The sequence below is a fragment of the Lasioglossum baleicum genome, chromosome 11, assembly GCF_051020765.1.
Source record: "Lasioglossum baleicum chromosome 11, iyLasBale1, whole genome shotgun sequence".
NCBI lineage: Eukaryota > Metazoa > Arthropoda > Insecta > Hymenoptera > Halictidae > Lasioglossum > Lasioglossum baleicum.
Genome location: NC_134939.1, coordinates 12,904,548 through 12,930,886, shown reverse-complemented (window position 1 = coordinate 12,930,886; position 26,339 = coordinate 12,904,548). Strand labels below are relative to the sequence as shown.

At 37.1% G+C, this 26,339-nt stretch overlaps 6 protein-coding genes across 13 annotated transcripts in view; 2 read left to right on the top strand and 4 right to left on the bottom strand.

The window, feature by feature from the left end:
* Window positions 1–584, bottom strand: part of Scalloped (TEA domain transcription factor 1 homolog scalloped) — a 128,798-nt gene extending 128,214 nt beyond the window's left edge. Inside the window, exon 1 of one of the 3 annotated variants that reach the window (XM_076433261.1) lies at window positions 439–584. The gene's annotated coding sequence lies outside the window, so the exon portion shown is untranslated. The other 2 variants (XM_076433256.1, XM_076433260.1) reach the window with 2 other exon arrangements.
* Window positions 585–588: 4 nt separating this feature from the next.
* Window positions 589–13,630, top strand: LOC143213423 (integrator complex subunit 12). The gene is made up of 3 exons (XM_076433271.1): window positions 589–6,527; window positions 6,607–6,925; window positions 6,997–13,630. The coding sequence occupies exons 1-3, from the start codon at window positions 5,985–5,987 to the stop codon at window positions 7,164–7,166; spliced, it is 1,032 nt and encodes a 343-aa protein (XP_076289386.1). The 5' UTR covers window positions 589–5,984; the 3' UTR covers window positions 7,167–13,630.
* LOC143213427 (post-GPI attachment to proteins factor 2-like) lies at window positions 8,354–17,310 on the bottom strand. 5 transcript variants are annotated; one of them, XM_076433278.1, is made up of 5 exons: window positions 17,221–17,310; window positions 15,761–16,040; window positions 15,411–15,678; window positions 14,793–14,990; window positions 8,354–14,686 (listed from the first exon to the last, which is right to left on the bottom strand). In XM_076433278.1, the coding sequence occupies exons 2-5, from the start codon at window positions 15,923–15,925 to the stop codon at window positions 14,553–14,555; spliced, it is 765 nt and encodes a 254-aa protein (XP_076289393.1). In that variant the 5' UTR covers window positions 15,926–16,040; window positions 17,221–17,310; the 3' UTR covers window positions 8,354–14,552. The 5 variants fall into 5 exon arrangements, with proteins under 5 accessions (XP_076289393.1, XP_076289391.1, XP_076289392.1 ...); XM_076433276.1 differs by lacking the exon at window positions 17,221–17,310 and adding an exon at window positions 16,753–16,913; XM_076433277.1 differs by lacking the exon at window positions 17,221–17,310 and adding an exon at window positions 16,304–16,724.
* Window positions 17,311–17,400: 90 nt separating this feature from the next.
* Window positions 17,401–19,532, bottom strand: Rbm13 (RNA-binding motif protein 13). The gene is made up of 7 exons (XM_076433273.1): window positions 19,373–19,532; window positions 19,258–19,304; window positions 19,041–19,184; window positions 18,454–18,766; window positions 18,131–18,367; window positions 17,973–18,050; window positions 17,401–17,626 (listed from the first exon to the last, which is right to left on the bottom strand). The coding sequence occupies exons 1-7, from the start codon at window positions 19,385–19,387 to the stop codon at window positions 17,486–17,488; spliced, it is 975 nt and encodes a 324-aa protein (XP_076289388.1). The 5' UTR covers window positions 19,388–19,532; the 3' UTR covers window positions 17,401–17,485.
* A 942-nt stretch (window positions 19,533–20,474) lies between these two features.
* Tank (EI24 domain-containing protein tank) lies at window positions 20,475–24,363 on the top strand. Of its 2 annotated transcripts, none has more exons than XM_076433823.1 (7): window positions 20,475–20,674; window positions 20,861–20,936; window positions 21,608–21,786; window positions 21,874–22,129; window positions 22,201–22,544; window positions 22,626–22,700; window positions 23,231–24,363. In XM_076433823.1, the coding sequence occupies exons 2-7, from the start codon at window positions 20,922–20,924 to the stop codon at window positions 23,316–23,318; spliced, it is 957 nt and encodes a 318-aa protein (XP_076289938.1). In that variant the 5' UTR covers window positions 20,475–20,674; window positions 20,861–20,921; the 3' UTR covers window positions 23,319–24,363. The 2 variants fall into 2 exon arrangements, with proteins under 2 accessions (XP_076289938.1, XP_076289937.1); XM_076433822.1 differs by having other exon boundaries at window positions 20,475–20,767.
* On the bottom strand, window positions 23,673–26,234 carry LOC143213711 (transforming growth factor beta regulator 1). The gene is made up of 5 exons (XM_076433821.1): window positions 25,962–26,234; window positions 25,671–25,899; window positions 24,977–25,253; window positions 24,675–24,894; window positions 23,673–24,594 (listed from the first exon to the last, which is right to left on the bottom strand). The coding sequence occupies exons 1-5, from the start codon at window positions 26,073–26,075 to the stop codon at window positions 24,421–24,423; spliced, it is 1,014 nt and encodes a 337-aa protein (XP_076289936.1). The 5' UTR covers window positions 26,076–26,234; the 3' UTR covers window positions 23,673–24,420.
* Window positions 26,235–26,339: the final 105 nt, after the last annotated feature.

Sequence of the window (26,339 nt, the reverse complement as noted above, 5' to 3'; positions counted from 1 at the left end):
AACCTGACAACCGAGAGACACACGAGAATTTTCCGAGAAATCGGTAGTGTATCGTTTACCAACTCAGAACCACGATCGACAGGATAACGTTGTTCGTGTACGGTACAAGTGTACACGATACTCACGCACTCGGTTCGCGCTCTACGTTCTCCTTTCCACGTAATATTTGTCTTTATCGCACTGCCGGTACGTTGATAGGTGTCTCTTTCTTTCGCAAAAGCGTCTATCGCCCTCTGTCTCTCGCTCCTTTTCGTCCGTCTGTTCGTCTGTCGGTCTGTCGGTGTCCGACGGTGTGTGTATATCGCCGTCGTCGCTGCTGTCGAATCCGTTCGGTGCGCGGCCCCTGTGTGGGACGACGCCGCTGGGACACACGGGCGTGGACGGAGTAGACGCGCTCTTTCGAGGACGTTTCGACACTATATTCTTTAATGTACTTACCACTGGGCGAGCTGACGTGGCGACGCGCGCGCGCGGAGCCTTTTACACACCGGGTTAAATTCGCACAGTAATATTAGCGCGCAACGCTGCACCCCGGTAAATACGAGCGCAGTCACCACTCTTGTTTTTGGTATGCCAGGAATGGCACAAAGAATCTGGACAACGCACACGCCTGCTGCGCAGCCGGTCTGCGCACACGCTGACACCGCTTATGCGGCCGCGGGAGAAACCAGAAGCCGAGGATACACGAATATCTACGATCCCGGCCGATCTGAACCGACCGAATACCCCCCACCAACAATCATCTAACCCAGACCGTTGTATCCCCCCACTCTACCTTGCAACACGAATGGCACGATCAGTCGCGTCACGTACGTAATAGGGGTTGGATGTTACTCCCGCCGACTCGTTTATCCTTTCTTGTTCAAGTTTTAGGGGCACTTGTTGAATTGCAACGGTTGCATTTCACAGCTTTTTTCCAGACAACTTTTCCAGAAATATTCGCGAACGTTTCTCCATCGCTCTTTCCATACTTTACTGTTTCGCTTCCTTTACATCGCTATGGTCTCGCAATCGACGTGATCCTAATCATCGTAAACGAGATTACAACTGCAACTTATTTACTGTTGATTATACTGTATGTATGTATAATACATTGATACTATGTCAACGATTTTTCGAGAGTAAACAGGCGAGCACCATTTGTATGTATTTATCGGATTCAGGGGATTAGCTGACGGTAGTCGGCTCAGTTGTGTGCGAGACATAACTGACCCGGTACAAGTGCATTGGCTTCAAATTGCCAAGTGACGTTCGTGGCCCGTTCGAACGGAACGGACCTTTTATCTTTTGCCTCCTATCTTCTACCTTCTACCTTCTACCTTCTACATACCTTCTACCTTAGCCATCCTTCCTTAAAATGTTAAGTAGAAAAGTTTTAAAATAGTTCTCTTTCAATTTGACACTTAACACATTAAAATTTTCCATTTCAACAAATCAGTCACTGTCCTCGCACACTCATTCAAAATTCGTCCACCAAACAAACGACAACCAAGCAAGAAAGAAATAGTTTATTTCATACTTTGCACCATGTAAAATCGTAACTAGTAAATAAAGTCGATTGTATAATACAAAAGCTTTGTACTCTGTTGAAAAACTTCCAGTATTCAGCGGGATATGAGAGAGACGTCGATGATGTTTTATCGTTTATTCGAATTGTTGACTTCCTACCTTACCTGCAGAGGGTTATTGTACAGAGGCTGACCAGAAAAAAAAGAGCGAACGGCAAAAGTTGGTTAAATCGTTTGTAGGTATAATTTGATTCGATCACCTTTGTCGATGCATTGAATTGAATATATTAAGGCTCCACTAAAAATTGCTGTACCATTATTCAAAATATTGTTTACATTACTAAATATATCGGTATCGAATCAATTACTAAACATTTAGGTATTGTATGAGGTATATTATACCTATTTGATATCCATAAAATTTCAGAGAAATCATAGGGAATGGAAATATTCTAGATCGGAAGAAATGTTTAATGTTCCAGTTAAAATAGCTCCGAGTGCAAAGGGTTAACAGGGTACCCTTATTTCGAAAGAAAATTTTTCCAAAAATTTCCAATCCCTTGGAAATTAATTACATTTTTATTCAATATTTTTTCGACAATGCACACGTACGTGTATTATACATATAATACTCGTATACATAGGTATTTGCTTGTATAACGGTCACAGGTGCGATTTAAACATGACAAAACCGGGGTAACGTTCGTGAAATCGAATGTCACGTATCAAAATGGCGTACAAAGCGTGCCTTTCGCACGAAGACAAAAGCGGACGTAATTAATGCTTTTATACTGTGCTCGTATGCATATATGTACATATGTAGTTGTAGAACGGTAGTACGCGGTGTGCTGTATTGCAACCTCGATTTTGTCAGTCGGACGCATTGTATCCGACAAATGTTTACGAACGATCACAGGGTAGCGGAGCGTATGTATGGATACTGTGTATGTACAGTGTGTGTATACTGTATACTGTACATATACTGTAGAGAGGTATATGATGACAGACTCAGCGAGGATCATGTGCCGAGAGCCGCGGGCCGCGGGCCGTGAGCCACGATCCCGCGAGCCAGGAGCCGCGGAGGGTGAAATACAGTAACACAGTGCAGTTTTCCTACGGGTTTTCATTGTCAGTGTGCGCGACACGTTGAATAGGAATAACAAGCACGGTTCGATTTCACCCGGGAGGTTTAACTACCTAATTACGTTAACGCTCGATTTTCCAGACGCTTCGACGAACCCACGCGAGCCCATTGTCAAATGGCTCCGTTAGTTTCGCGACAGTCACGACCGATTGTCAAAGTATGGTCGCGTAAAACAATAAGATCAGAAATTACATCGTAATCGAACCGCTTGTCTTCGAATGCGGTTATCATCGCTTTACTCCAAACTCTACAATCTACTAAACTATATTCAAATTCAACCGACAATCATTATATGTGCTTATAATTATGAAAGTGGTCCAAGTGAAAATTGAAAAAAAAAAGTTTATCAGTTATTCCACATCACATTATTTTCAATTAAATGAATTCAATGCAATTTTTGCGATGCTGCCAAAAATAAACTGTTAGATTAATATCCTTTTCCTTGGAATTTCTCGAAACAAGAAATATATGACTTGGAGCACTTTCATAATTCTGGGCACGTATATGTACGACACAAAATGATGCGTCTAATCAAACAAGGATGCAGAAGTTTGACTATATCCGGGCGTTAGTCTCGTATAAAACATAAAACACGAGAATATCTTGAAGAAACTAGTTAAACGAAAGTTTGTACTCGTGACTGCTCCGATCCGATATTCCCTGCTTCGCCGTGTTACGCAATCAAGCATTTTGCATTGAATCGTATCTAATAACTTTATCCGGCGTCGGCGCACAAGTTCATCGACATTGCCGATTGATTACACCTGACGGTGGCAAGAAATTTTGCAGTGTCGTAGAGTCCTCTTCGTCTTCGCCTTCATCTTCGTTATGCTAGGAACCGGTTAAATTGGCGGTTGTAGCGAAAGTTTTTATCGTTTAATTTAACTGTGCGACAACGCGATACATTTAACTCGTTCAGCAGAAATTGGAGCAAACTTGAAATTATAGCTACGCAGAAGTTACATCTATTGTTCCAGCATTGTTTGAAACTACACTAGAGGACGCAGAAGCCGACCAATTCTAGTTTCCGCTTAAATTTGTGACGTCACGACAATGGCTAAATTGTATGCGGATATCGTGGCACGCATAGAACGGACGCACGGTCAAATTGTTCTCGCGAGCATCGGGCTGTTTTAATACGTTTTACCCCAATGAAAAAAACGTTCATCTTCTATTTAATACAGAACTTCTACGTTTTGTCGAATGTTTCGCATCGTCGCCGTAGTAATATTCTTCTTTCCGTCGATTTTTCTTGGAAATTTTCGCCAGGAAATATTTTTATTGCGTGTTTTACGACGCTTCCGTCACTTCCCTTCCCCGTTGATTCCGTTATTTTAAAAAAGGGGTAAAGCCGTTCGTTCGATCCATCCTACGGTAAACCTTCGCATCACCTCATAAACTTGGAAAACATTTCTTATAACCGGGGGATATTCCGCGAGGGTGGGATTCCTGGCGAAGCTTATCGCGTCGGAGATTTATTTGCGCGAACGACAAGATAAAAGGTATTAAAATATCGCGGAGAAGCTTATTTGGAAAATGCTTGAAATATCACGAAAATGGTAGAATCGTTTCGGAGTGTCGATATATGGGCTTTCAACGAGCAACAAACAACCAGGACAGCGAAATTGTTGCAGTATACCCATGGACCATGGACAGTCCAAAGTACATACGTATTTGGATTGAATCGGAGGAAAGAGGGAGCACACAGCCAGTGAGGATAACAGATAGGAGAAAGGAGACACGAAGAAGAGAAGGAGACGGGGAGGCGATGTTGGAAAGGATAGGGTAGCATGGAGAAACGCGTAGCTCACCTGGCATACCAGGGGAATATCGCGACACATTTTGATCGAATTCTTCTCGAGGTCGAGGAATGTCGGTATCTCCAGTAGATATTATTACATATTTAGGTGGTACGGTGAGCTCTCCGGAGGTAATACACTTGGACGTATTCTCTCGATGTTGGCGTTGCTGTCGAGGTTGCCAGTGCCAGTGCCAATGGCAATGGTGGTGGTAGTGGTGATGGTGCAAGGACAGGATAGGGCAGGGTAGTACAGGGTAGGACAAGGCAGGGCAAACCAGGCGGGGATACGGATACGGATACGGATACGTATCCAGGTTTACTCGCGCACACCCTTACCTTACCCGTGTCTCTATCCCGCGCCTCTGCCCTCGATCTCGAAGGATCGCAGTTTGCGCGATATCCTGCATATCTCGGCATACCGTCCTCGTCGTTTCCGACATTGTTCCCCGGCTCCTGCTCCGATCCGCTGCCGAATAATCCCACTCGTTCGACGTCTACCGACTCCGGCTTCTCAGCTGGATTCCACTCGATTCTGGTACTCTGCTTGCAGCCGGGGAACGATCCATAATTATCGAATTGCACTTTCTTCCACGATCTTTCTTCTTTCCCAGATCGACTCCGACGAACACACTCGAAACTGGAAAACACTAAAATATTATACTCGCGCGATCGCGTGCAACGAACGATATTCGCGGAAAAATCGAACTTTTATCAGAACACTTTATTATCGTTATTCATCAAAACACCTCACCCTTTACTAACTACCTAGCACGGTTTTAGGTAACCAAGCCGGGATTGACAGATGCGAGAAAAATCATTTTACCAGTTTTTTCCATCTACGCACGTACATTTTTCTTTCACCGGTCGATTCCGACGAACAACACCGCAGCAAGCTCTTTCAAAACTCGAAACTGGAAAACAATAAAGTATTATTATATATATTATTATTATTATATATATATATATATATATTATATATATTATACTCGCGCGATCGCATTCTTATAGAGGATATTCGTGTAACACGGAAAAATCGAATTTAGCTAAACTCGAAAATTAAGCATTTCTTCCGACTTAGAATAATTCCGATTTTTTTGTTTTGACGGATATGAAATTGATATAATACCTCATACAATATCTAAATGTTCAGTAATCGATTAGATCGATTACCAACATATTTAATTGTGTAAACAATACCTTCAATAATGGCACAGCAATTTTTAGTGGCGACTCTCTCTGAATCACCGCGAGAAATATCAATTATTTTGATTCGGCACGTTTCACAATGAACATCCCCACCCAGAGCCTCGTCCGTTATCGATGTTGGAATTCGCTCGATGTACAATCGAGCTACAAAGTCGAGCGTTTGCTATTCGAGTTGACATTTCCGTCGTTTCCATCCGGAAAAAGTTCCTTCCAGTAGAACGATGTATGATCATCCTTTCTTTCGTCTTTGATCATCGCGAAACTATCAATTACACATATACAAATTGGACAGGACAAGAGCGATTACTGACATCGTACAGAGAACATGTACGAGGACACGGAAGACGCATCCGCGTCCGATACCGACACCAAAGACTTCTTCAACGCTCTGGCGTTGTTGCATTCAACGGACGACGATAGCGCCGATAAGCTCCGGAAAATGCTGGACGCGAGCATCGAAAAGAAACTCGGTTTCGACAAAACTTTAAGAGCAAGGGTGCCAAAACGATCCTATCGGAACACAAAACCTCGCAGACGCGGGAGTCAATTTTCGACCGACAAATCGGAAAAGCAAGACGGCAAGTTACGGAAGAACGATAACGCTACGAAACAATTCGCAAACGTGCCACCTCTCGTAAATAACGTAATCAAAAATGATTGGGGACGGATGAAAATATTCGACGGTCAGGCAGATACGGAACCGAACGGGAAATCTACGAAGACGCCCGACAATGCGACAAAAAATAATTACAAGTTATTCGAATCGTTCGACGAGGAGGAAATCGAAGTTGACGATTCGAACGAGAGTGGTGATATTCCGAGGATATCCATTCCAGACGAAGGATTGGGGGACGGACTGTTTTGCAAGGTTTTTATTCGTTCATGTCGATGGAATCGTGTTACACAATATGATATTATGTTTATTAATTCCGCATTCGATGCGAAAGGTATGCAACGGAACAAAACTGGGACCATTGATTTTATTGGAGTGCCAAGACTGTCAAGAAGCTTATCACCCTTTGTGTCACCAACCCCCTGTCGTTGACGTCGACGTATACGATCCCAGGATCGTATGGTACTGTAACAACTGTATCGATACAGTTTCTACAAACCACGATCCAATCTCGAACGAGAAGAGAACCAAGAAAGATCGACGTGGCGATACAAGTAAAACAAAAGACAGTTCCGTTAACGTCGATCAATTGGTCACAATAAAAGAATCCCTTTCGAAAAACGATTCTGCTACCTTTGAGAAAACTACATCCGGTAAACTACACACTGTGACGCACCCTTTCCTTTCATTTTTCTTGCGTGTAATCAACGGTGGTTGTTTCTAGACATTGTACGAGAAACCGACGGCAGCAACAGCAACGATCAAGTTGTCTTGTACTCGAAAGATTCGTCGCCGTTGTTCATGCAGAAAACGAAGAGCCTATCCTCCAATCAATTGAAGAAACGAATCGGGTCGAAACTTTCGGTAGCGCGTGCCGTAACGAAACAATCGTGATGTGTGTATAGATAAACATTCTACACTGTACGAAGAAGAAGAAGGAAATAGTAGCTATTGTGTTCACTAAAGTGGGAATTGTCGTGGAACTTGGAAAGAGAGAGAAAAGTTTGAGCGATCAACAACGACTTGTTATACATATGTACAAGCACAGCGTGCTTTATTTATTCGTGTTCGTGATTTTTGACACGTTCAAGGAGCTAACCCTTTCATGTCTCTTCAATAGTGTTACCAAAATCATTGGAAGAAAATTATTCCATTTCCTTTTCTGCGAGCAGAAACTTCGATCAGTCCTTCCAGATGCTATTCAGAATACTATAATTTACATATACAGTAATTGTATGAAAGTCTCCGTCATTGTCGCACGTTCTCAGCTTGTTTTCTCTCGTTCGTTCTGTGCGTTAGGGTCAACAGAGTTCAATTACCTTCGGCAGCCACGCCAAAGTTTTCATCGGGCATCATATACTCGATCGCTTTCGCTTCAATTGATCGTGCGTACAAGAAGAAGAGGATCAAGTGCGCGCCTGAGGTGATAGAGGATTACAGATCGATGCTAGTACCCAGAGTCAATCGAATTTGTGCCACGTGTACGCATGATTAGACAGCGGATTTGATGATTTATGACAAAAGCGGGCGACAGGTGTGATTGAAAACAATAGGAACATTAGAAGAATTTCAAACTGTTGTTATATTAGATGATTGCGTAAGTTCGTGCCCGATTTGAAAATGAAATTCAATGGTTAAATTTTAAAGAATACAGCTTTATTAATCAATTATATAATCACCATTGTTTTCTACAATTAGAAAAGAATGGTGATTATACAATTTTCTGTTTTTACACTGCGCCGTGCAGCACAGCCACGAACTTATGCAATCATCTGATATTTAGACTGCGGATGTTTATGCAATTTTCCATTTTTCTAGGTAAATTTGAAAAAGTAGAAATAAATAAAATCCTACTTTCTGTGGTAGTAAAAATTCTATCAAATTTTACATTTAAGCATTTTTTGAACATTTTCAGTTATACTTTTTTCCAATCTACTGAACATATTAAGAAAGAAAATAAATTTGTATTTCTATCCAGCTTGTTGCAATTTAGGTAGAAAGTTTTTATTTTGTATTTTGAATTCTAATAAGGTCCACAATATTAACAGATATAATAATAATCATGGTGATTGTAACAGTAATAGTAATAGATGTTTTCGATTTTATTTGTAAATCAATCTACAAAAATAATAAGAGCATGTACTTCGTATTGTAAAGATTCGCCAACTATGTATTTGTATGCAGCTACTCTTATAGAGGTACATATACACACATACAAGGTATCTCGAAATAATAGAAAACTTCTATCGGTCGGATTACCTACGGCCACGATACTTAAGGAACAAAATATATTCTACAGAAGCAAAGTTTATTCAATTTTCTTATCTCCCACCCGGGGAAATTCTCCGTTTTCTCTGTATACACTAGTTTGGTACGCCCTTACATACTCTCGCTTCTTACAATGTTCATTTTGTTGTCTTTATCAAAATTAGAGCAACATATTCACGGTATCGAATTTCATCTTTTCGACAGAATTTTGCCGAAGAAGTACGGTAATTTGTATAATATTGTACAACATTTGCCACTCTTCGGTATTCGAAATTTGATACCGTAAAGTCGTAAACTGTAAAATAAATATTGAGTGACGAAAGCGTTCCTTGAACCGTGTCTTTGCTTTCCCTATCTTACGCTCGGTGTCATCTTTTAACGATGCTCTTTCTGCCGAAATTCGAGCGGATCAAAAGGAATCACAAGGAATCGAACAAAACCGTTCCCTACCGAACGAAATAAAGAACAATATTGAAAAGAAGTGCATTTAATCGAGTTCAACCTGTACGAAACATTTGAAACGCCCGATACGAGAATAGGTAACACCTCGATACTCTACCGTAGAGAAACATAAAAATATAATGGCCGCTATTCATGCTTATTATCACAGAGCCATCGATCGTTGGAATCAATCGCGTGTCGAACAAGTGATATATCCGTTTTGTCGTTCGTTCGTGTAAAATCAGAAAAAGTGTTTCGGCGAGAAAATTATGTTGGAAAGTATGTGGCCCGGGAATAACATCCGCGAGCTGCTAGCAAGAATATCCGCGTAACAATTTCTTTTCGGATTCCGTGACTCGGCGAATAGCAGACCGAAGCATTTTTCTAATTTTACGCTGTACAACAGCGTGTTTCGTCGTCGAAGCGAATTTTTCGCTTTTAGAGAAATTACCGTTGCTTTTCCTTCGACGTCGCCATCGCGTATCGATATGTTTATTATTTTCTTTCTTTCTTGCTTCCTTTTGTTTCATTACAGTATCATTATTGCTGTTCGAACGAGTTCAATACATTTTGAACTATTACGGAAAGAACTGTCAACGAGGCTCGTTCTTGCACGCAAGCTTCCGAAATTCTTTACAGAAGAGAACAGTACAGATTTCGCAATTCACCCTTTTGCAAGTCAAATACACCCCTATGCAAATCAACTTCAACCTTTTACAAATATAGTATCTTTAAGTAATAAATTCAAAATTTTATTGATTGCAAAGATGTACATCAAATATGTATCTAAAAGTAATTAATAAACAGCGGATCTTTATGCAAAATAAAAGTTATTTTCTTTGTTAATATGTTTAATAGATTGAAAATAATATAACAGTTTTAAATTACTCATTTTTCTTATAAATGCATAAATTACGCTGTCTAGTAATCACCGATTCATTAACTTTGTAATGTATGAAAGTGCATATTCATTGTAGCCATTTCCTGGTTAATTAATTTTTTAAATGAAACTATTGAGTATTCTGCTTCCCTCGCAGTAATAACATCGTCCGCGTGTATCAAAATAAATATATAATTTAATCGAAATATATAATGGATAATTCTTAATGTATGAAATTGATTTGCAAAAGGGTGAATTTGGAGCGCCAAACCTGTATACTTTTTCCGGTGATAATATCACATAAAAGATAACATCGGCTCACAATCAAATATCGCTATATGTGTGTATATTAGAACAATAGTAGCCGTAAGGGTTTCGCAAGTTGTATTCGTTCAAATCGAATCGGTATTTCTCTTTTTCTCCTTCGGTTTTCTTGTTTTTCATATATATATATATATGTCCGTCAAGTTATCGTTCGCTAATTCAAAGTTAGTAGTCACTCTGAGGGTTGCGGACGCGCTCTTGTAATTCACGTTGGTATTGTTTTCTAGAATAATTTCGTGTGATCTTACGTAACCGTTCGCGTAACTTGTAAGTTCGATTTCTTTCCAGATTTTTACTATGATATACGTATAATACTCAAGTGGTGATAAAAAGTTGTCGGTAGCATCGAAGCACTAACGGTGCATGCATGCATGTTAACGAGAAAAATTGACGTGCAATTATCATTGGAAAAACTTATGATCGCGAGTAAGGCGCGGTTACGGAGCGTGTTTAATATGTTTCGCGGTTCCAAGCGATTCGGTAGTTAATTACGATAGAAGTAGAAAGTACAAATGGTACTCTCTCTCTACGTCGACTACGTCGCGCCTTTTGATCGTAGATTCGTCGTACGTTCTACAAATGTATATACACATACATACGCGTTATGCTCGCATTATTACAACGTTACAGTATAATACATATAATATAATAATAATAATACGGTATACCGTTGCTCGGTTTAAGGGGCGGGTCAAGCGATTATCGGTAATTTTCTTAATGTTCGCTCCGCGATCTTCTTAAATCTACGCGTAGATCTACAATTTCTACAATTACATCGTAGTTTTCCGTGTATAGTTGCTCTGCGCCAGAACTTCTTTACACACAACAACAAATCTCGTTTGAAAGGTTTAAACCATAGGAGAGACACATTCAGCCTAATTCGTGACAGAGTCGTCGTGCCAAGAGTGTCGCTTGACATCAATTAAATAAAGATTCTGACACGTGTCAAGGTTGTTTCGTCGAGTTGCACCTTGTCAACCCATTGATCGATTTACGAATATGTTTCAGGCAGCCACCTAAATCCAGCCAACTGAGATTATTTACTATATCGCGTACAATGTACTTGGTACATTGAAAACTTGCTAATCATTTAGGTGGCCATGCTCGATGGAGAAGAGACTTGTACATATACATACGCATATGTAAGTATATTTATGTATGTGGTACCAGCTCAATACTATCATGCCAGTGATGATTATTATTATTGTTATTATTACTACTATTATTTTTGTTATTACAACTTGAATGCCGAAGTAAATAGTAGTATGTCACAATGCTTTCTAAACGCTCTACTTGCATACGTACGTACGTATATGTAATGTATTTTTCTGTGCTCAATGTTTGTGTGTGTGTGTGTGTATGTATACATGCGCAATACGATATATAATAAATCGTTTTTGCAAACTCTTCGAAATGGGTCGCTGCTACGTTAGTTTTAGGATACTTTTAGTTTTAGAATCCGTAGTACGTAGAGATAGACTACTCTCATCTACTCGTAAGCACTCTACACGTGCCTATAGAAATTCGTTTAATGTTCAAAAGATTATCTCGAGAAAAAAAAAAGAGAAACCGAGTCTGCTACGAGTAAATGCCTAAGGACCTAAGATTACACGAAGAGTACGAGAACAATAAATGATTGGCTAAAGGTATATCGTAAACCGGTTGGAAATCTGTATGTAGTACAGTAGTCTTAACGCCGATACGATGAATACATATGTATACATGTATGTAGACAGTATCGCGAATACTTACATCGCTTGGCACGGATTTTGAATGTTCGAAAGCTACCATCGAGAAACTGTTTTTTTTTTCATTGCGGTTTCGAACAAGTGGAAACTAGCTATTAAAAGCCAAAAGACTTCGAAATATTACTGCAAGCGTCACAGTAGAAACTTTCGTATTTTGAATTAGTCTGGTTTCTTGAAAAATTTAGCTATGCCTATGTATTTCAATGTGGAAGGGTTCAACTCTTAGTCGAACAATTTCTTTCGCTACAAAAAAGAATGAAACTCGGAAGAAAGGAATATGAAAAATGTGCAATAATGACACCCCTAAGTAAACCTTATTAAGGATCTATTTTGTCAGTATTCGCAATGAAAACAGCAAACGTGTACACGACACATTATCTGTAAACGCTATGTGACACGCGCATTCGTGCACCTAGCGCTTTTAAGCGTTAGTAGCGTTTATACGAATTTGTAAAACCGATTCGGTCATCTATAGCAATGTGTGTTATCACAAATTTGTTTCGTTCCATACGAATTTCGTTTCGTTTCATGCTCAAAGTGAAGCATTTCGCGTGAATACGTTTGACAGAGAATTCTGATTTCCACATATAAAATTTCATATAAACAATTATTCGAATTCCATAAAGTTTGTTCCATAATTTTGGACGTTATCCGAGTTTTGGTCAGAAATATATCGCATAATACAAGATAAATATTGATTTTACATGATATCCCTTTCTCTATTAACGTCGTTACTGTACGCGCGCCAATTATAGTATTTGATCGTTATCGCCGCTACACTTTTACACAGATCGTACATTAAATAGAAACACAAGTATTAATTTCCGCATCCGTAACATAATACTGTAACGATCTATTCCATCGGACGAGTATTCTCGATTAAGAACAACCTGTTCTTGTTCGGTTGTATTACGTTTTACACAATGTACGAGTCGCATTGTATACTTATACACGATGAAATATGTATATATCGATGATATACATATAGCTGTACAATGTTGGACACAATATTTCTACAGTACCTTAAATTAAGATTGCATACACTTATTTTATAGAAGCATGTACCTTCATTAAACATGAAAGTCATGCTAATGTAAATGCATCCTACATGCTAACAATGCATTAGAATTCACGATGTCATGTCATAAAGATTTTTTTAAACAAATAAATCAAACACGACGACTAGAATAAATTATTGACTAGAATTCTCACTTTGCGGGGGAACCTCTACGGAAGCTACTTTCAAATAATCCGTAAACTAGCTGATGCCGCAATCTTTTCTTTCCACTTTTCGTTACTATGTTTTACTCTAACTTAACTTTCCGAAGAAACTGTATACGCAAATCAAACATCCTTATCCCTCTCGTTTCTTTGGACTTTGTAATATTTCATATTGTTCGAATGTAGGATACATATTTCTCTAGTATCGCTACGAGTTTCCACTACCTAAAAGGCCATTAAAGATTTCATTGCCTGGGAAGATACCAATGCCATACTTTGGAAGCGCTAGATTCTTTGCTTTAGCATCTTAATTGTGCCATTGTCGATTATATCGAAAAAATAACTGGAAGATATTAACTGCGTTTTGTGTTTCAGTTCGAAAGTAAAGTAAAGGACAACAGAATGTACATGTACGATCAAAGAAAAACTATTTACAGCATAATGTAATCTTTCCCTTCCTTTTTTTCTCTCTTTTTCTCCTTTCCTTTAGTTTTGTTCTCGTTAAAATAAATATAAGTTGATCGGTGGAATTTCTCTTTTGTGCAATTGTCCTGTGTATCCACTCTATATGTACAAATTTTTGAACACCTGTTAATATTTTATCGTTTCGGTAAAACAGCTGGACGTAAAAAATATAAATGTAACATCCAAATTTCAATATTTTTTGATTACAATTGTCGTGTAAAATACGAGCGAAGTTTAAAATCGATGTGAATAAAAATACTTTTGGTACACGTTATCAATTAAAAATGTAACAATTTCAGAATAAATATACATATCCAGTGATAAAAAGAATATAAAAAATAACAGGAAGAATATGAAAGAATAGCCACTGTATTGGGGAGCACGTAAAATGGTTAAAGACTCCAGTAAACCAGTTTTAAATTTTCATCCAAAGCACCAAACTTGATCGAACGAAAGCTGGCGAATCAACTAAAAGACCAAGAAGAACTCGACACGAAAAAGCAGATCGGAAGGATTCGAAATCAATGGTATCGCAACATCGATATTTAAAAAAATAATTGACGATAACCAATTGCTCCGATATTGCTGGTGCATTCTACTATTAAAATGGACTTTCAAAGAATCAAAGAAGTTTAGCAGCGACAGTTAAGTGTGAGTTTTAGTTTGTTGCTTATCTCGAATGTATAAGCGCACCGTTTATCATTGAAACCACTGTACATACGAAATGTTTGGTAACAACTATTTTAAATCTGTTCACGTACAAAGATGTTTTGTTAGAAAATCTTCACCGGTATTTACCAGTGGATACTCAGCTTCGTATAATACAACATATGTATGTACTTTGAATTCTTGGCAATAGCACTTCCAGACAGTGGCAGTAGGCACTTTGATGACAATAATAGGATAATGATAAATATAAAATATTATAAGGAGTTAATCCACCTTTAAGGTTGATAAACCATTCCCAACAACCAGTTGTTCCTTGGGGAAGTCTATAACTACCGTAAAATGAAAACCCATGTTTGCAGAGGCGATCACATACTCACAGAAGGAAAACCAACTAAATGCTGTTACAAAAAATGTTCTAGTAAGTTTCATATGTACTTCCTATGAATGTAGACATGTATAATTTCAATTTAGAAATTGTCTTTCATAATCAAAAAGTTTTCTTACCCAGATCGTGGCAGAGCAGTCTGTGTTTCAGGAAAAACACAACAAGTCCAATAGTACTAACAAGGCTTGTTACAAAAAGCGCCTGTTTATATTGAAGACTCTGTGCGTTCGGTGTTATAAGGCGACTGAGCCGTACCGCCATTAGCATATACGTCAAGGAACTAATCATAAAGCAGATGAAGATTTTTTCGTGTACCGCTGTGAAAAGAATATCATTAAATAGATGTTCTGACAAAATGTATGTATAGCTCGAAACAAACGATAATAGTTAAACTTCGAATCTTTAAGCATTTATAGCAAAATTGAGTAGATGAAATTCAAAATTAAAGATGTCGATATATGATTTCTCCTCTGTTAAAATCATTAATGCTGACAATTTTTATTTTGCATAAAGATTCGCGGTCTAATAATAGTATATATCAGGCCTGGACGACGCTGGCTCGCGAAACACATGTGGCTGCTTCTCTCCTTTTCTTGCGGAGAAGATGAGAAGTGGTTGTTGCTTCTCTCCCTCCCGAAGAAGAGTAGCAGCAATAGTAGCATCTGTTCCACGAGCCAGCGTCTTCCAGGTATATATAATAGTCTAGTAAAAGAAGCTCTACTTAGAAATTTACTTACCATAATTTTCTCTATTGGAGATGTACGTAACGCCGCACAAGGTCGCTACTTCCGCCATGCTGAGCCAATAACATAAATTTAACAGTCTACTCCCTTTCATCTTCAACGGTATGTCTTCGATTGCTTTGAGTATATTATAATAATAGGAATAGTAAACGCTGGTAATAATTAGGCGGGGTCCAATGTGTAATGCAATAGTTATACGCCATAAATATCTTTGGGGAGAGATACCTGTGATGGCTGATATTGACGGAAGTACATTATAGACCTAAATTGAAAATATTATATATTCTTAACACTATATCGAATAAAGATATAAATATCAGTGTGGAATATATAAATGATTGTACCCTACAGTGCGTTTCATGAATGTCATCCTGCTGGAAGATATATCCTGTAAGGAAACAGACTAACAAAGTAAGAAGCGGTAAGGATACTGTTGCTAAACATAATTTTCTAAGCGATATTGCCATATATATCGAGTTTTTGTTGGTTCCCACATTGTTCAACTCCATGATGATATACAAAATAAGAAGAAACCTCGAGAGATTCTGACTACGTTACCACCATAATCGAGCCTTGGTTTAAATACGATTAAAACCTTCCAAAACTTTTATCGAGCTCATATGCCTGAAATAAAAATATATATATATATATTACATTGATGCAGGATCATTCGTTTGGTAGAAACTTCTTTCGCACAGAGATACTACAACTTTTAAAAGTTCTATTCAAACAATGTCTTAGCGTTGGATATAATTATTTCATACTTTCGGTTATATTAGCGTTCGAAATCATTTCCAAGTATGTAATACTGTGCACTATCGTAACAGGCAACAAGAAACAGATTTGCAATTATCACACAGTGAAACAATACTAATTAAAGTAAATACCTTGCGTCAAGTGAACTGCAGGCGTGTACAAGGGAGAAAGAAGTATTTCAAGAAGACGATAGAAATACGAATAGAGAAGTTCGCCTGCCGCAAAGTTGTATATTCAAAACGATAAACATATTTGGTTAACGTTGCCCTATTTTCGGAATTGATTTTAGGGATAACCTACTTTTTCTATTTATAGCAAACAAAAGGCACTGTCACGGGTAACGTGGAAGTTCGTGACATTTGGCCGCGGCCAATTTATAGTGGAATTCGATAGATCTGCACGATGCTCGTGATTTAAATAACCGAACTTTCTTCGCACAATGATCAATTCAATAGAAAAGCTCCGCTGATCTATGCATTTCACTGCATTTCACAGACAGCAATGTATCGTGTGTCTATATACTTCCTCTTTACACACTGTATGACATTTGAGAAAAATTATTCTATTTTAATAAAGATACCTGGATAACAATGTATTGGATATGTATTTAACAACGCAATCGTTTATTTCATGATAAATGTAAATTTTATTCAAACGTCTCAGCAGATCAGTACGATACATTTCCAGACAAGCCCTTAGGTATACTCAGGTATACTGTATACTGTCATGTGGTATGGTATACGGTCATATACGGTATATAGCATACAGCAGCGGTATAGTATACTGAATACTGTATCTGTATACACCGTATACTATACGTGAAAGATAACAAGCGTACACAATATATACGCATAATTGGTCTGCTGTACTACATACATATATACATGTATATATGTACACGTATATGTGTTTATAATACAGCTTCAATGCATTTATTGCAATGCAAAGCCACCGATTCGAATGTGTTTATACAACTGTAGCTTCGATGGCAAACAATTCATCCATATCCATTTAGAATCTTCACGAGGAAAATTGAGAATAAAATTACCTTATTTCTTGCGTACGAACATGTCGTCTGCTAGTCCGCACAATTTATATTTGAGGAAATGCCATCTATGATTCGTATACCTAATACCTATATGTATTCCTTTCGAGTATTTATGTATTGGCGCGAATTTTGAATTTTCCAAAATCTGCCAACGAGTGCGCTACGTCACTTCGCCACATTAAAAAGAAACGAATTTTTTGGTATTGTACAAATACTTTCTTTTTTATTTAAAATACAATTGCAATTAACCTAACCAAAATAATTATCACGTTCGTACTCGTTGTCGGGCCCCCTCTTCAACTTCGTATTCGATTTCCACCTTCGGACGACGTCTCTTTTGAATTTTATCTTTCTTCTTCGTCACTTTCGGCCGCTTCAGTTTCTTGCTTGTTGAAGGTAGAATATCCTGAAACGATAGATCGAGTTTACACTCCATTGTATCTTAACTGAGCTTCTCATTTCTTGATAATGCAGAGATGGGGTTCTTCAATAATGAAAAGCGCTAGATAAAGATTACGAGGCGTAATTTGCATTATTAGGCAGCATGTAGTCGTCGCAGCTTTATGAAGATAGCTACATGCGCGGTTTATGCTTCCGAATAATGCAAATTACACTGCTGAATAAAGCAAACGTAAAAATAGGACTTTTGAGGGTGATCGCGGCCTAGACTGATCTTTTATCTAGCGCTTTTAACTAATGAAAAACTCCTTCCTTCCAATCCTGGAAAAGCATAGAAATTCTGAATTTATTACTTCGATATCGCTGGCTTCGGATTCAAAGTCACTAGATAATTGAACTTCTTCTTTGCGTCCGGAATCGCTATTCTCATCCTACGGAAACAAATATATTGAATTGTAGACAATAGTTCAAACAATAGTTTGAATAAAGAGCAACAGGAGATCAAATTTACTGTAGACAATTCATCGACATCGAAATCATCGTCTTCGTCGCTTTCTGCTTCCACGTAATGTGGTCCATTGGTTTCTCTTTTTCTTTCGTCCGCCTCTAATTCCATTTCTACCTCTCTCTCAATTTCTTCCTCTTTCTCTTCTTCCCGCTCGCTCTCAGCTTCGCTCTCACCTTCAACTTCAACAGCTTCCACAGCTTTGTCAAACACTTTTTGTGGAAAGTTGTAAATATCGTTATACTGCAAGAAGAACGAATATGTCTATAAACATGTAGAAAGTAAACGTTACAAGTGTCACACATAATTAAACACAGGGTTATATGTACCATCCCTTGCTTCAACCTATCCATAAGTTGCTTCTCTATTGCTGTTTCCAATTTTGCAGCAACCAGAGCCTTTTCTTCTCTACGCCTTTCTCTTCTTTCGATCTTCCTTTGTATCGGTACAATTTGTTTTTGTCTTCTTAATCTCAGTTTTCTCATACGTATGAGATACTGTGTAATTTTCACGAATCTCTGTTTGCATTTCGCTTTTACAAATCCTGGCCAGTATAACAAGTTTTCGTTGATTTGGCTTATGGCTTTTTCAAAGTTTCTAGAGAGTTTCACTTTTTCCCAAGCGTTCTTTGGAAAGTGTATTCTGTAAATCAAAGGTTTTAAGTAAATACTACACGACACGGAACTTGTTCATCTGGTAGGCTACAGACAGAGGCAACAAAATTATAAATGTAATCGTTGACAGGATTTTATGCGTTTATGACAAAAATGAGTAGGTGTAATTTAAAACATTGAAAACATTAGACGAACTCCAAAATACTTTTATATTATTTTCAACCTGTTGAACATATTAAGGGAGAAAATAAATTTCTACATTGCTCCGGTTAGTTGCAATTTATGAATATGAAATTGTTTACCTTTCCGCGGTTCTCATAAAGAGGTAAATAATGCCATTTTCTTCCCGAACCGTTGCATACTGGCTATTTGCAAGCGGACAGGATGATCTGCTACATAAACCTGTTAGGTTATATTCATTCCGACAAAATCTTTGTGATTTGGTGCTGTGAAAACAAAACATTAAATAAGAGGGTTATGTAAAAAATTGTTGAGATTTTTCTTTTTTCGTTTACGTACTTTACTTTGAAGGAACAGAACGATTTGTTAATAACACTCCATACGACCTGAAACAATTTAGGGTTAGAATAAACGTTAACTCAATGAAAAGTGACTTGGATTGAAACAAACTCACATCGTCGTGTTGCATTTTGCTTCTCTGTCGTTATTATTTTACCGTATTAACTTAAGTTCGTCATGAAAATGCATATACACGTGTATTCAAAGCTGTTCTATTTGTCTTTATGGTTATGTGTAATACAGTGTAATAGCACTGAACAGCAACCGGCCGGCATAAACAATATAATAATAAGATCCGTAATCCGTACGATTATCCTATGACTATATATACATATATAGGACGCAATGTTCCAAGATAACGGAGTATCTGGTGCCCACAAGTCACGTCACAAGATAATTCAAAGTGATGGACAGTGGTGGATAGCGATATAAATTGTATTGGGTTAGCAAATAAGTTCGTTCGGTTTTTGTGATTTATTCCACTCTAAAAAACCGAACGAACTTATTTGCCAGCTCAATACTTTGAAATTGTGACATGCGGCGGTTTTCCTGACAACCACAGACTCCGACATCGTCGGTATTACAGATATATGGTCTAAGGATCTAAAATACCAACATCGCTAAAAGTTCTCAGCGTGAGCACTCTCTGACAGTATTTTGTCGATGCTTACGGCACTTACGCCACGAACGATAAATGTTGGAACTAGATCCACGATCCACGAGACTGCACGAGACCTTATACAACCTTATATAAACCATATACATATGTACATACAGAGCATACAGATACATATATGGCCTAAGTGGTATGTCTATGGTGGAGTTTAAACACGCACACATATATATATATATATGTACATGTATTCATAATATTGACATCGAATAAAGAGTGAATGAAAGACAAGACAGAAAAACATGAATGAAGTACAATACCTAATAATTGAATACAAATAAATAAAAATGATTTTTCTTCTGAAAACGGTTACGTAGATAAATTACGTATATCTTGACTATCACTAAACTTGGCTGCACTTATAACTTACATATGTTCTAGATTTTATTGTACGCAAGTATGTAAATATATGTATGTGTATATATGTGTCCCATAAATTGAACTTGATACAAATTCATTTGTATGAAACGAGTTCTTCTATTGTGCTTACTCTATGACTTCGTTAACAACGATGTAATAAAAATGATACTATTTCCAACTATTTCTCACCCGCAGCAACCTTTATACCTATATTAACATTATTAACACCATTTGACCTTTGCCTGCAACGAATACCAATCAGCTGATACGATTTCAGAAAAAGAGTTTACTCGACGAAATAATATATTTGCATTTAGGAATTTTCTGAAATTTTCCAGTCACTATTTAGAACTCGTATGTTTCACAACGAAAGATTCACATTTAGTAAGCATTATTAGATTATCGAACGACAGTATTGGACAGTATGCGTACGTTCGACGAGCTCTGTCGGTGGACTTTTATATTTGAATCATCCTCGTAAACATTTTTCTCTTATTCGTTTTGTTGGTGTGCTTTCACATTGTCCCTGATGTGGACAGTTATGTTACCACGAATATGTTTTCTTGGCAGATCTCTCAGCATATTTCGAGTATAAATTAATCGTATTCTATCGTGGACACGATTGTGAAATATGGATAACGTGACAGTAAGTAATAATGCTTGATCTGAAATAATAAACGCGATGATAAATATTACAAATATATTCGTACATTATATATCTATTGTGTTTTCTCGATCTCCTCTTTTCATTCTATTTAGTAGAAATATTTGTAACTTGCGGATCTTTATGCAAAATAAAAATTGTCTGCATCGATTGCAAGAAATAGAAACTAAATTTAATGTTATTTCTTTGATGATTTTAACACTAAACCTACCGACTATCAAAAGTGACTGATATGTACAGTATTATAAAAATAATTTTTACTATAATATATATACTGGAGTCAAAAAATATATTCAATAAATTCCCATGAAAATACCTTTACAATTTCAATAATTGTCAAATAAAATATCTACCCTCATGGTAGGTTTAGTGTTAATAGAGAAGAAATCGTATATTGACATATTCAATTCTGAAAATTTTTCAACAATTTTCAATTTCATCTACTTAATTTTGCTCTGAATGTAATTTGCGATCCGCAATTTACTGATTTATTATATTCAGATAGGTAAAATATTTTATAACTACAGTTCTACTTACATGTAGCAAAACAAGAGGGTATCGAAAACTAAAAGGGAACAATTTACAGCATCTGTATTCGTTCGCGCCCAAAGTAGAGCAACATTACTAATGGATTTTCTTTTTTCTCATTTTAGAGAATACTATGTGCCATGTATAGAGGTTTAGCCGACAGCTTAAGGGGAGCAGTCGTGCTATTTTACATGGACAGACGTATCAATGAAAAGTTATATAAGCAATCCCTGTCTAGGACAGACATTCATGGGAAAGATATCACTCATGTACATAATCCCACCAAACATTATAATCAGCTAAGGTACATTCTACATATTCTATAGATCTGAGTTTTTAAAAGTCGCATATGTTGTGTCTGCGACGTTACGTTTATGCGCTACATCCTCAGGGAATCGAAAGTGTTGAAAAGAACGATTCAGTGTTGCACGTTAAACGGCGGTGTATTTTGGGCGAGCATACTGATCTTCGAATACGGCCTACTACCATTCCTCAAGTACTTATTGACCATTATATTCGGTCATTCTCCGGGTATGGGTACTACCGTATGGTCGTGGACTAAACCATTTTTATCGTTAATATTTGGCACTGTATGGGTACTGCCGCTATTTCTACTCAGTAGAATAGTCAACAGTTTATGGTTTCAGGTACGAGTACTTTCACGATCAGAGAGAAAAGATTATAAGAAATACTATATGTATATTTCTAAATTATGTAGGACATAGCGGACAGTGCTTATAGATATAGACAAGGAAGACCGTTACTTCTGTCCAGCGTGAGCAAGTTGGTAGCCGATACGCTTTTCAGTATATTAGTTCAAGCACTGTTTCTCGGACAAGGAATGTTGGTATCCAGGATTCCGATACCTCTTATAGGTGACGTTCTTGCCCTGATACATATGTGCCTTTTATACGCTCTCTATACTTTCGAGTATAAATGGTTCAATATGGGTTGGGAGTTGCACAGACGTTTGAGCTTCATCGAAAGTAACTGGCCATACTTTGTGGGTTTTGGTCTGCCATTGGCGGTACTTACCCAACTACCCAATTCATACATAATAAGGTATTTCGTTCGAGACGATAACTATGTAATTAGAGAAGCACCGACTCTCTTTTTCTAATGATAAAACCATTATTGTTTCAGTGGCTGTGTCTTTTCTATATTATTTCCATTGTTTATCGTTAGTGGAAATGAAGCAGAACCCGTGACTGGAGTATGGTATATAATTTCAGATTCTATACATTCTACACGAATAATTCATACCTATTCGTAGCTTGGGTAAGGGTACCAGTTACTTGGAAGTTTTTTATTAATTTGAAGGCATTCTGTAATTTATTTTGCATTATTTGTGATTACCATCCCTTTTTAAAAAGCAAAACAAATATTAACGAAGTTTCAATCCAAAGGTTTGGTCCTATTTGCTGGACACAAGAAATTTGTGATAACAAATTAATTGATTAATCTTTTCTTTCATGCCATAGCACAATAAAATCATTATTTTATTGTTCATAATTATATGAAATCATTATTATCACAGTTTCTTAACATTTTCTATAACCGGAAACGAAAAATTCCGTTGTCTCAGGGAATAAGGTTTTCAACTAATGTTTTCTACATCTTAAACAAAAATGATTGTAATACTTTTGATTTATATACGAAGGGGAAACATCAATTTTATGTGGTAACTGGTAGCTTTACCCTATTCTTTAAATTGAATTTGATAACATCATATTTGTGTTATTTTTCAGTGATGCTCCTCTGAAATTGTTCTCACCAGTAATCGCAATCGCAAACACGCTCTTCAATAAAACAATCAGACCAGCAACTAGACGGTGACAACGAACAATATGATCCGCATATTAATTTGATAAAATATGTAGCAATAAACTATTTTTCAGGTTTTTACATATTTTTATTATTTTTTATTCGGCGTATACTTAACTGATTTTCGTTTGCGTCAACGAAACTCTTCTACAATTGTAAACAAAAAAATGATTGTTTTAACACGTACGACGACGACAGAAAGTCTATTCGAAATTTTCGACGGTTTCGCTAATTATTTGAAGAAGACGAGAACAGCACATGTACAGTAGAAAACTGTTGTTGTGTTAACGCAACGGAAAGTAAAATGTTTTACTCTTCTCTACGATATTTGATCAAATTTGTACCTGTGTATACATATGTAATGTGTATGTATAAAAATTCTTTATTTTATTCAAGCTTTACAGACTTATACCAAAATGTGTTTGCTTTGTACCATATACAATAAGACTTATGATAAGTTTGTCAGAGAATGAAAGCGATATAAACATAAATGAAAAGAAAAACGAGATATACAAACATCCAAGCATTGATGCAGAACAATTTGTCAACGTATTGATTCAACGCGTACGCTTTACATGTACATATTTATTAAATTTGCCGATTATATTTGGGTTAAGAAAAGAAATGATTATTTTTGTAATTCCGAGGTGCCGAATTTTATTTTACCGCAACTAGTCAATTCTGAGACTTTTACACATTGTAAGCTGTAACTTACGACGAAAATATTTACTATGAAAGATTTCTGATCAAACAACAGCAACAAGTCGGTTCAATTGTGCTAATTTCGTAGAGTACCGAAATCTCTCTCTCGTATCGAATAAAGCACTGAATATAATTACTGAAATTATATTAATTTTAAATTGAAACTATGTTATTCTGTGTACTATTATAATTAAATGTTACATCAACATTGTGTAAACGTGTAAGATTAGAGTCTCAGTGTAACTGCATTACAATATCGATTACTGTTATATAATTATATATTTGTACATTACTTTTAATGGAACCACGATTCAAAGTTACATCGATAGAGAATAAAATCGTTTTATACATTGCACATTTTGTTCTACCCATTCTGTAGTACATAGTATGCATATCTATCCACAGGGAAAACCTAAGCGAGTAGTTCCTGAAGAGTTAGAAGATCATGATCCGTAGGTTCTTCTTTGATCCTATAAGAATTTGTTAAAGCGTAATGTCTGTGCAGAGCGATAAACCCAAGGCCTGGATCTGTTTCGTCATCCATTATTGGACTTGTGCCTCTCTCCATCATTTGACTTTTGCTCACCTAAATATAAAGTTCGAAAATAATACATCGAACATTTAAACAGAAATACAAACTGTAATCTTCTACAATATTTTGCTTACTTCGAAACGTTGTTGTTTATACACAGCTAGTTTACGTGTGCCAGGCGTACTTTGTATAAGATTTTGAATAGTAGGATGTGAAATGCCAAAGAAGTCAGCACCCTTCGGCGTTATCGTTCGTAGCGCAGGAGAAATTGCCAACAATAATTTTGAATGACATTCATCTGGAGTCGATCCCACCAGTGCTTGATCTAGATCATTGTCGGACACTATTTCAAATCTATGAAAAGCATTCGAGATTGTTGTTATCGTATATACACGAAAACATTGATAAGTTATTTACAGTATGTGTAAATCGATACCTAGGTTTCGGTCCACCATCTAATATCTTACACGTATACAAACTTTTCGTTTTTACGTCTCTTAAATTAGCATATATTCTGGTGCTGCAATAACCTACGGGATAAATGAGATCCTCTGTATGATAGGACATTCTATCGGATACTACTTCACCCAGTGAATAAACGGTAAGGTCGCCCAGAGAAATTGGAAATATAGGTCTCCCATGCATATCCAATGGTATTAATTGAACTACCTTGCGCATTGTTTTATTGTACCGTTTCGCTTTGTTCTTTGTTTCTGTAAATGATAAAGCTGGATGGTAATCTTCGAGGTGTTTTAAATGTGATTCGAATTAAGGGGATAGACTCGTTTTTACTTCTCGACTCGCTTCGCCTTCTCATCTCTTGTTAAAAAATGGGTTTTTCAGTAGTCAAAAGCGCTGGATGAAAGATCAATCTAGTTTATATAGCATAAACCTGTGTATATAGCTATTTTCATAAAGCTGCGACAGCTACATGCTGCAGAATAATGCAAATTATGCCTTGTAAACATAAAAATTGGACTTTTGAGGACGATCGCAGCCTAGATTGATCTTTCATCTAGCGCTTTTGACTACTGAAAAAGCCCATGTTTGCATTATCGACAAATGAGAAGGCGCAACCCGCACGCTCGCAATTCTGGAAACAAGAGTCTGCCCCTTTAAAGCTAATATACCTGATCCATCCGTCGAAACTCTTTTCTTTGCAGCTTTTTTAGGAGTAGAGCATTCAGGATTAAACGCTGCAGAATTAATAGCATTCGACTGTGATCTGGCTATCATAGTAGAGGGATCTAAGTCTCCTTGTTGTTGACATAGCTTACGCAAAAGAAAGAGTCTTTCTTTTTCCACGAGCATGAGATTCTCTTGCATCTGTGCCACTTGATCGCATAGTGCAGCGTTTTCCTAATATCGTAAAATTCATTGTTTTATTGCTGATTGGCTGTCACTAGCAAATATGAACTTACAAAAACTGTGTCTTTTATGATCCTTTGTAATCTTCGATATTTTCTTTTATATTCCTCCTGCAATTCTGCATTCTTATGAAATTGGATATAATAATTATCGTAAACTTGGGTCATTTTAAGAATAATATATTAGTATGTCAAATTCTCTACGATGTCCTAAATTATGAACAATCAATAATAACTGATAATAACTGTGTAAACAACAGTAAGAAACATCGCTCCATAAAACTAGGGACGAGGTTAGCAGAGGTTAGAGAGGTATGTAGATGGTCTAAGGCCTAAGGATTTTGTGGATCTAGTCTTTTCATCGACGCGGCGATGTCGATAACGTAGATTTGCAAGCGAAGTCTTACCAACAGATCGTCTGTCGGCAATTTT

Bases quoted from the DNA above. Each gene is read 5' to 3' on its own strand.
- LOC143213423 (XM_076433271.1), top strand. From the start codon at position 5,985: ATGTACGAGGACACGGAAGACGCATCCGCGTCCGATACCGACACCAAA. The intron at 6,528-6,606 runs GTTTTTATTCGT...TCGATGCGAAAG, and splicing joins GGGACGGACTGTTTTGCAAG to GTATGCAACGGAACAAAACT. The intron at 6,926-6,996 runs GTAAACTACACA...GGTTGTTTCTAG, and splicing joins CTTTGAGAAAACTACATCCG to ACATTGTACGAGAAACCGAC.
- Tank (XM_076433823.1), top strand. The intron at 22,130-22,200 runs GTACGAGTACTT...TAAATTATGTAG, and splicing joins TCAACAGTTTATGGTTTCAG to GACATAGCGGACAGTGCTTA. The intron at 22,701-23,230 runs GTATATAATTTC...GTTATTTTTCAG, and splicing joins GAACCCGTGACTGGAGTATG to TGATGCTCCTCTGAAATTGT.
- LOC143213711 (XM_076433821.1), bottom strand. From the start codon at position 26,075: ATGACCCAAGTTTACGATAATTATTATATCCAATTTCATAAGAATGCA. The intron at 25,900-25,961 runs GTAAGTTCATAT...TTACGATATTAG, and splicing joins TCATAAAAGACACAGTTTTT to GAAAACGCTGCACTATGCGA. The intron at 24,595-24,674 runs GTAAGCAAAATA...CTTTATATTTAG, and splicing joins ATAAACAACAACGTTTCGAA to GTGAGCAAAAGTCAAATGAT.
- Rbm13 (XM_076433273.1), bottom strand. The intron at 18,051-18,130 runs GTAAATTTGATC...TTGTTTCCGTAG, and splicing joins ATGTCGATGAATTGTCTACA to GATGAGAATAGCGATTCCGG. The intron at 17,627-17,972 runs GTAATAAATTCA...CTATCGTTTCAG, and splicing joins CCGAAGCCAGCGATATCGAA to GATATTCTACCTTCAACAAG.
- LOC143213427 (XM_076433278.1), bottom strand. From the start codon at position 15,925: ATGGAGTTGAACAATGTGGGAACCAACAAAAACTCGATATATATGGCA. The intron at 15,679-15,760 runs GTACAATCATTT...TTTTCAATTTAG, and splicing joins TTCATGAAACGCACTGTAGG to GTCTATAATGTACTTCCGTC. The intron at 14,991-15,410 runs GTAAGTAAATTT...TTCTTTTCACAG, and splicing joins CTCCAATAGAGAAAATTATG to CGGTACACGAAAAAATCTTC.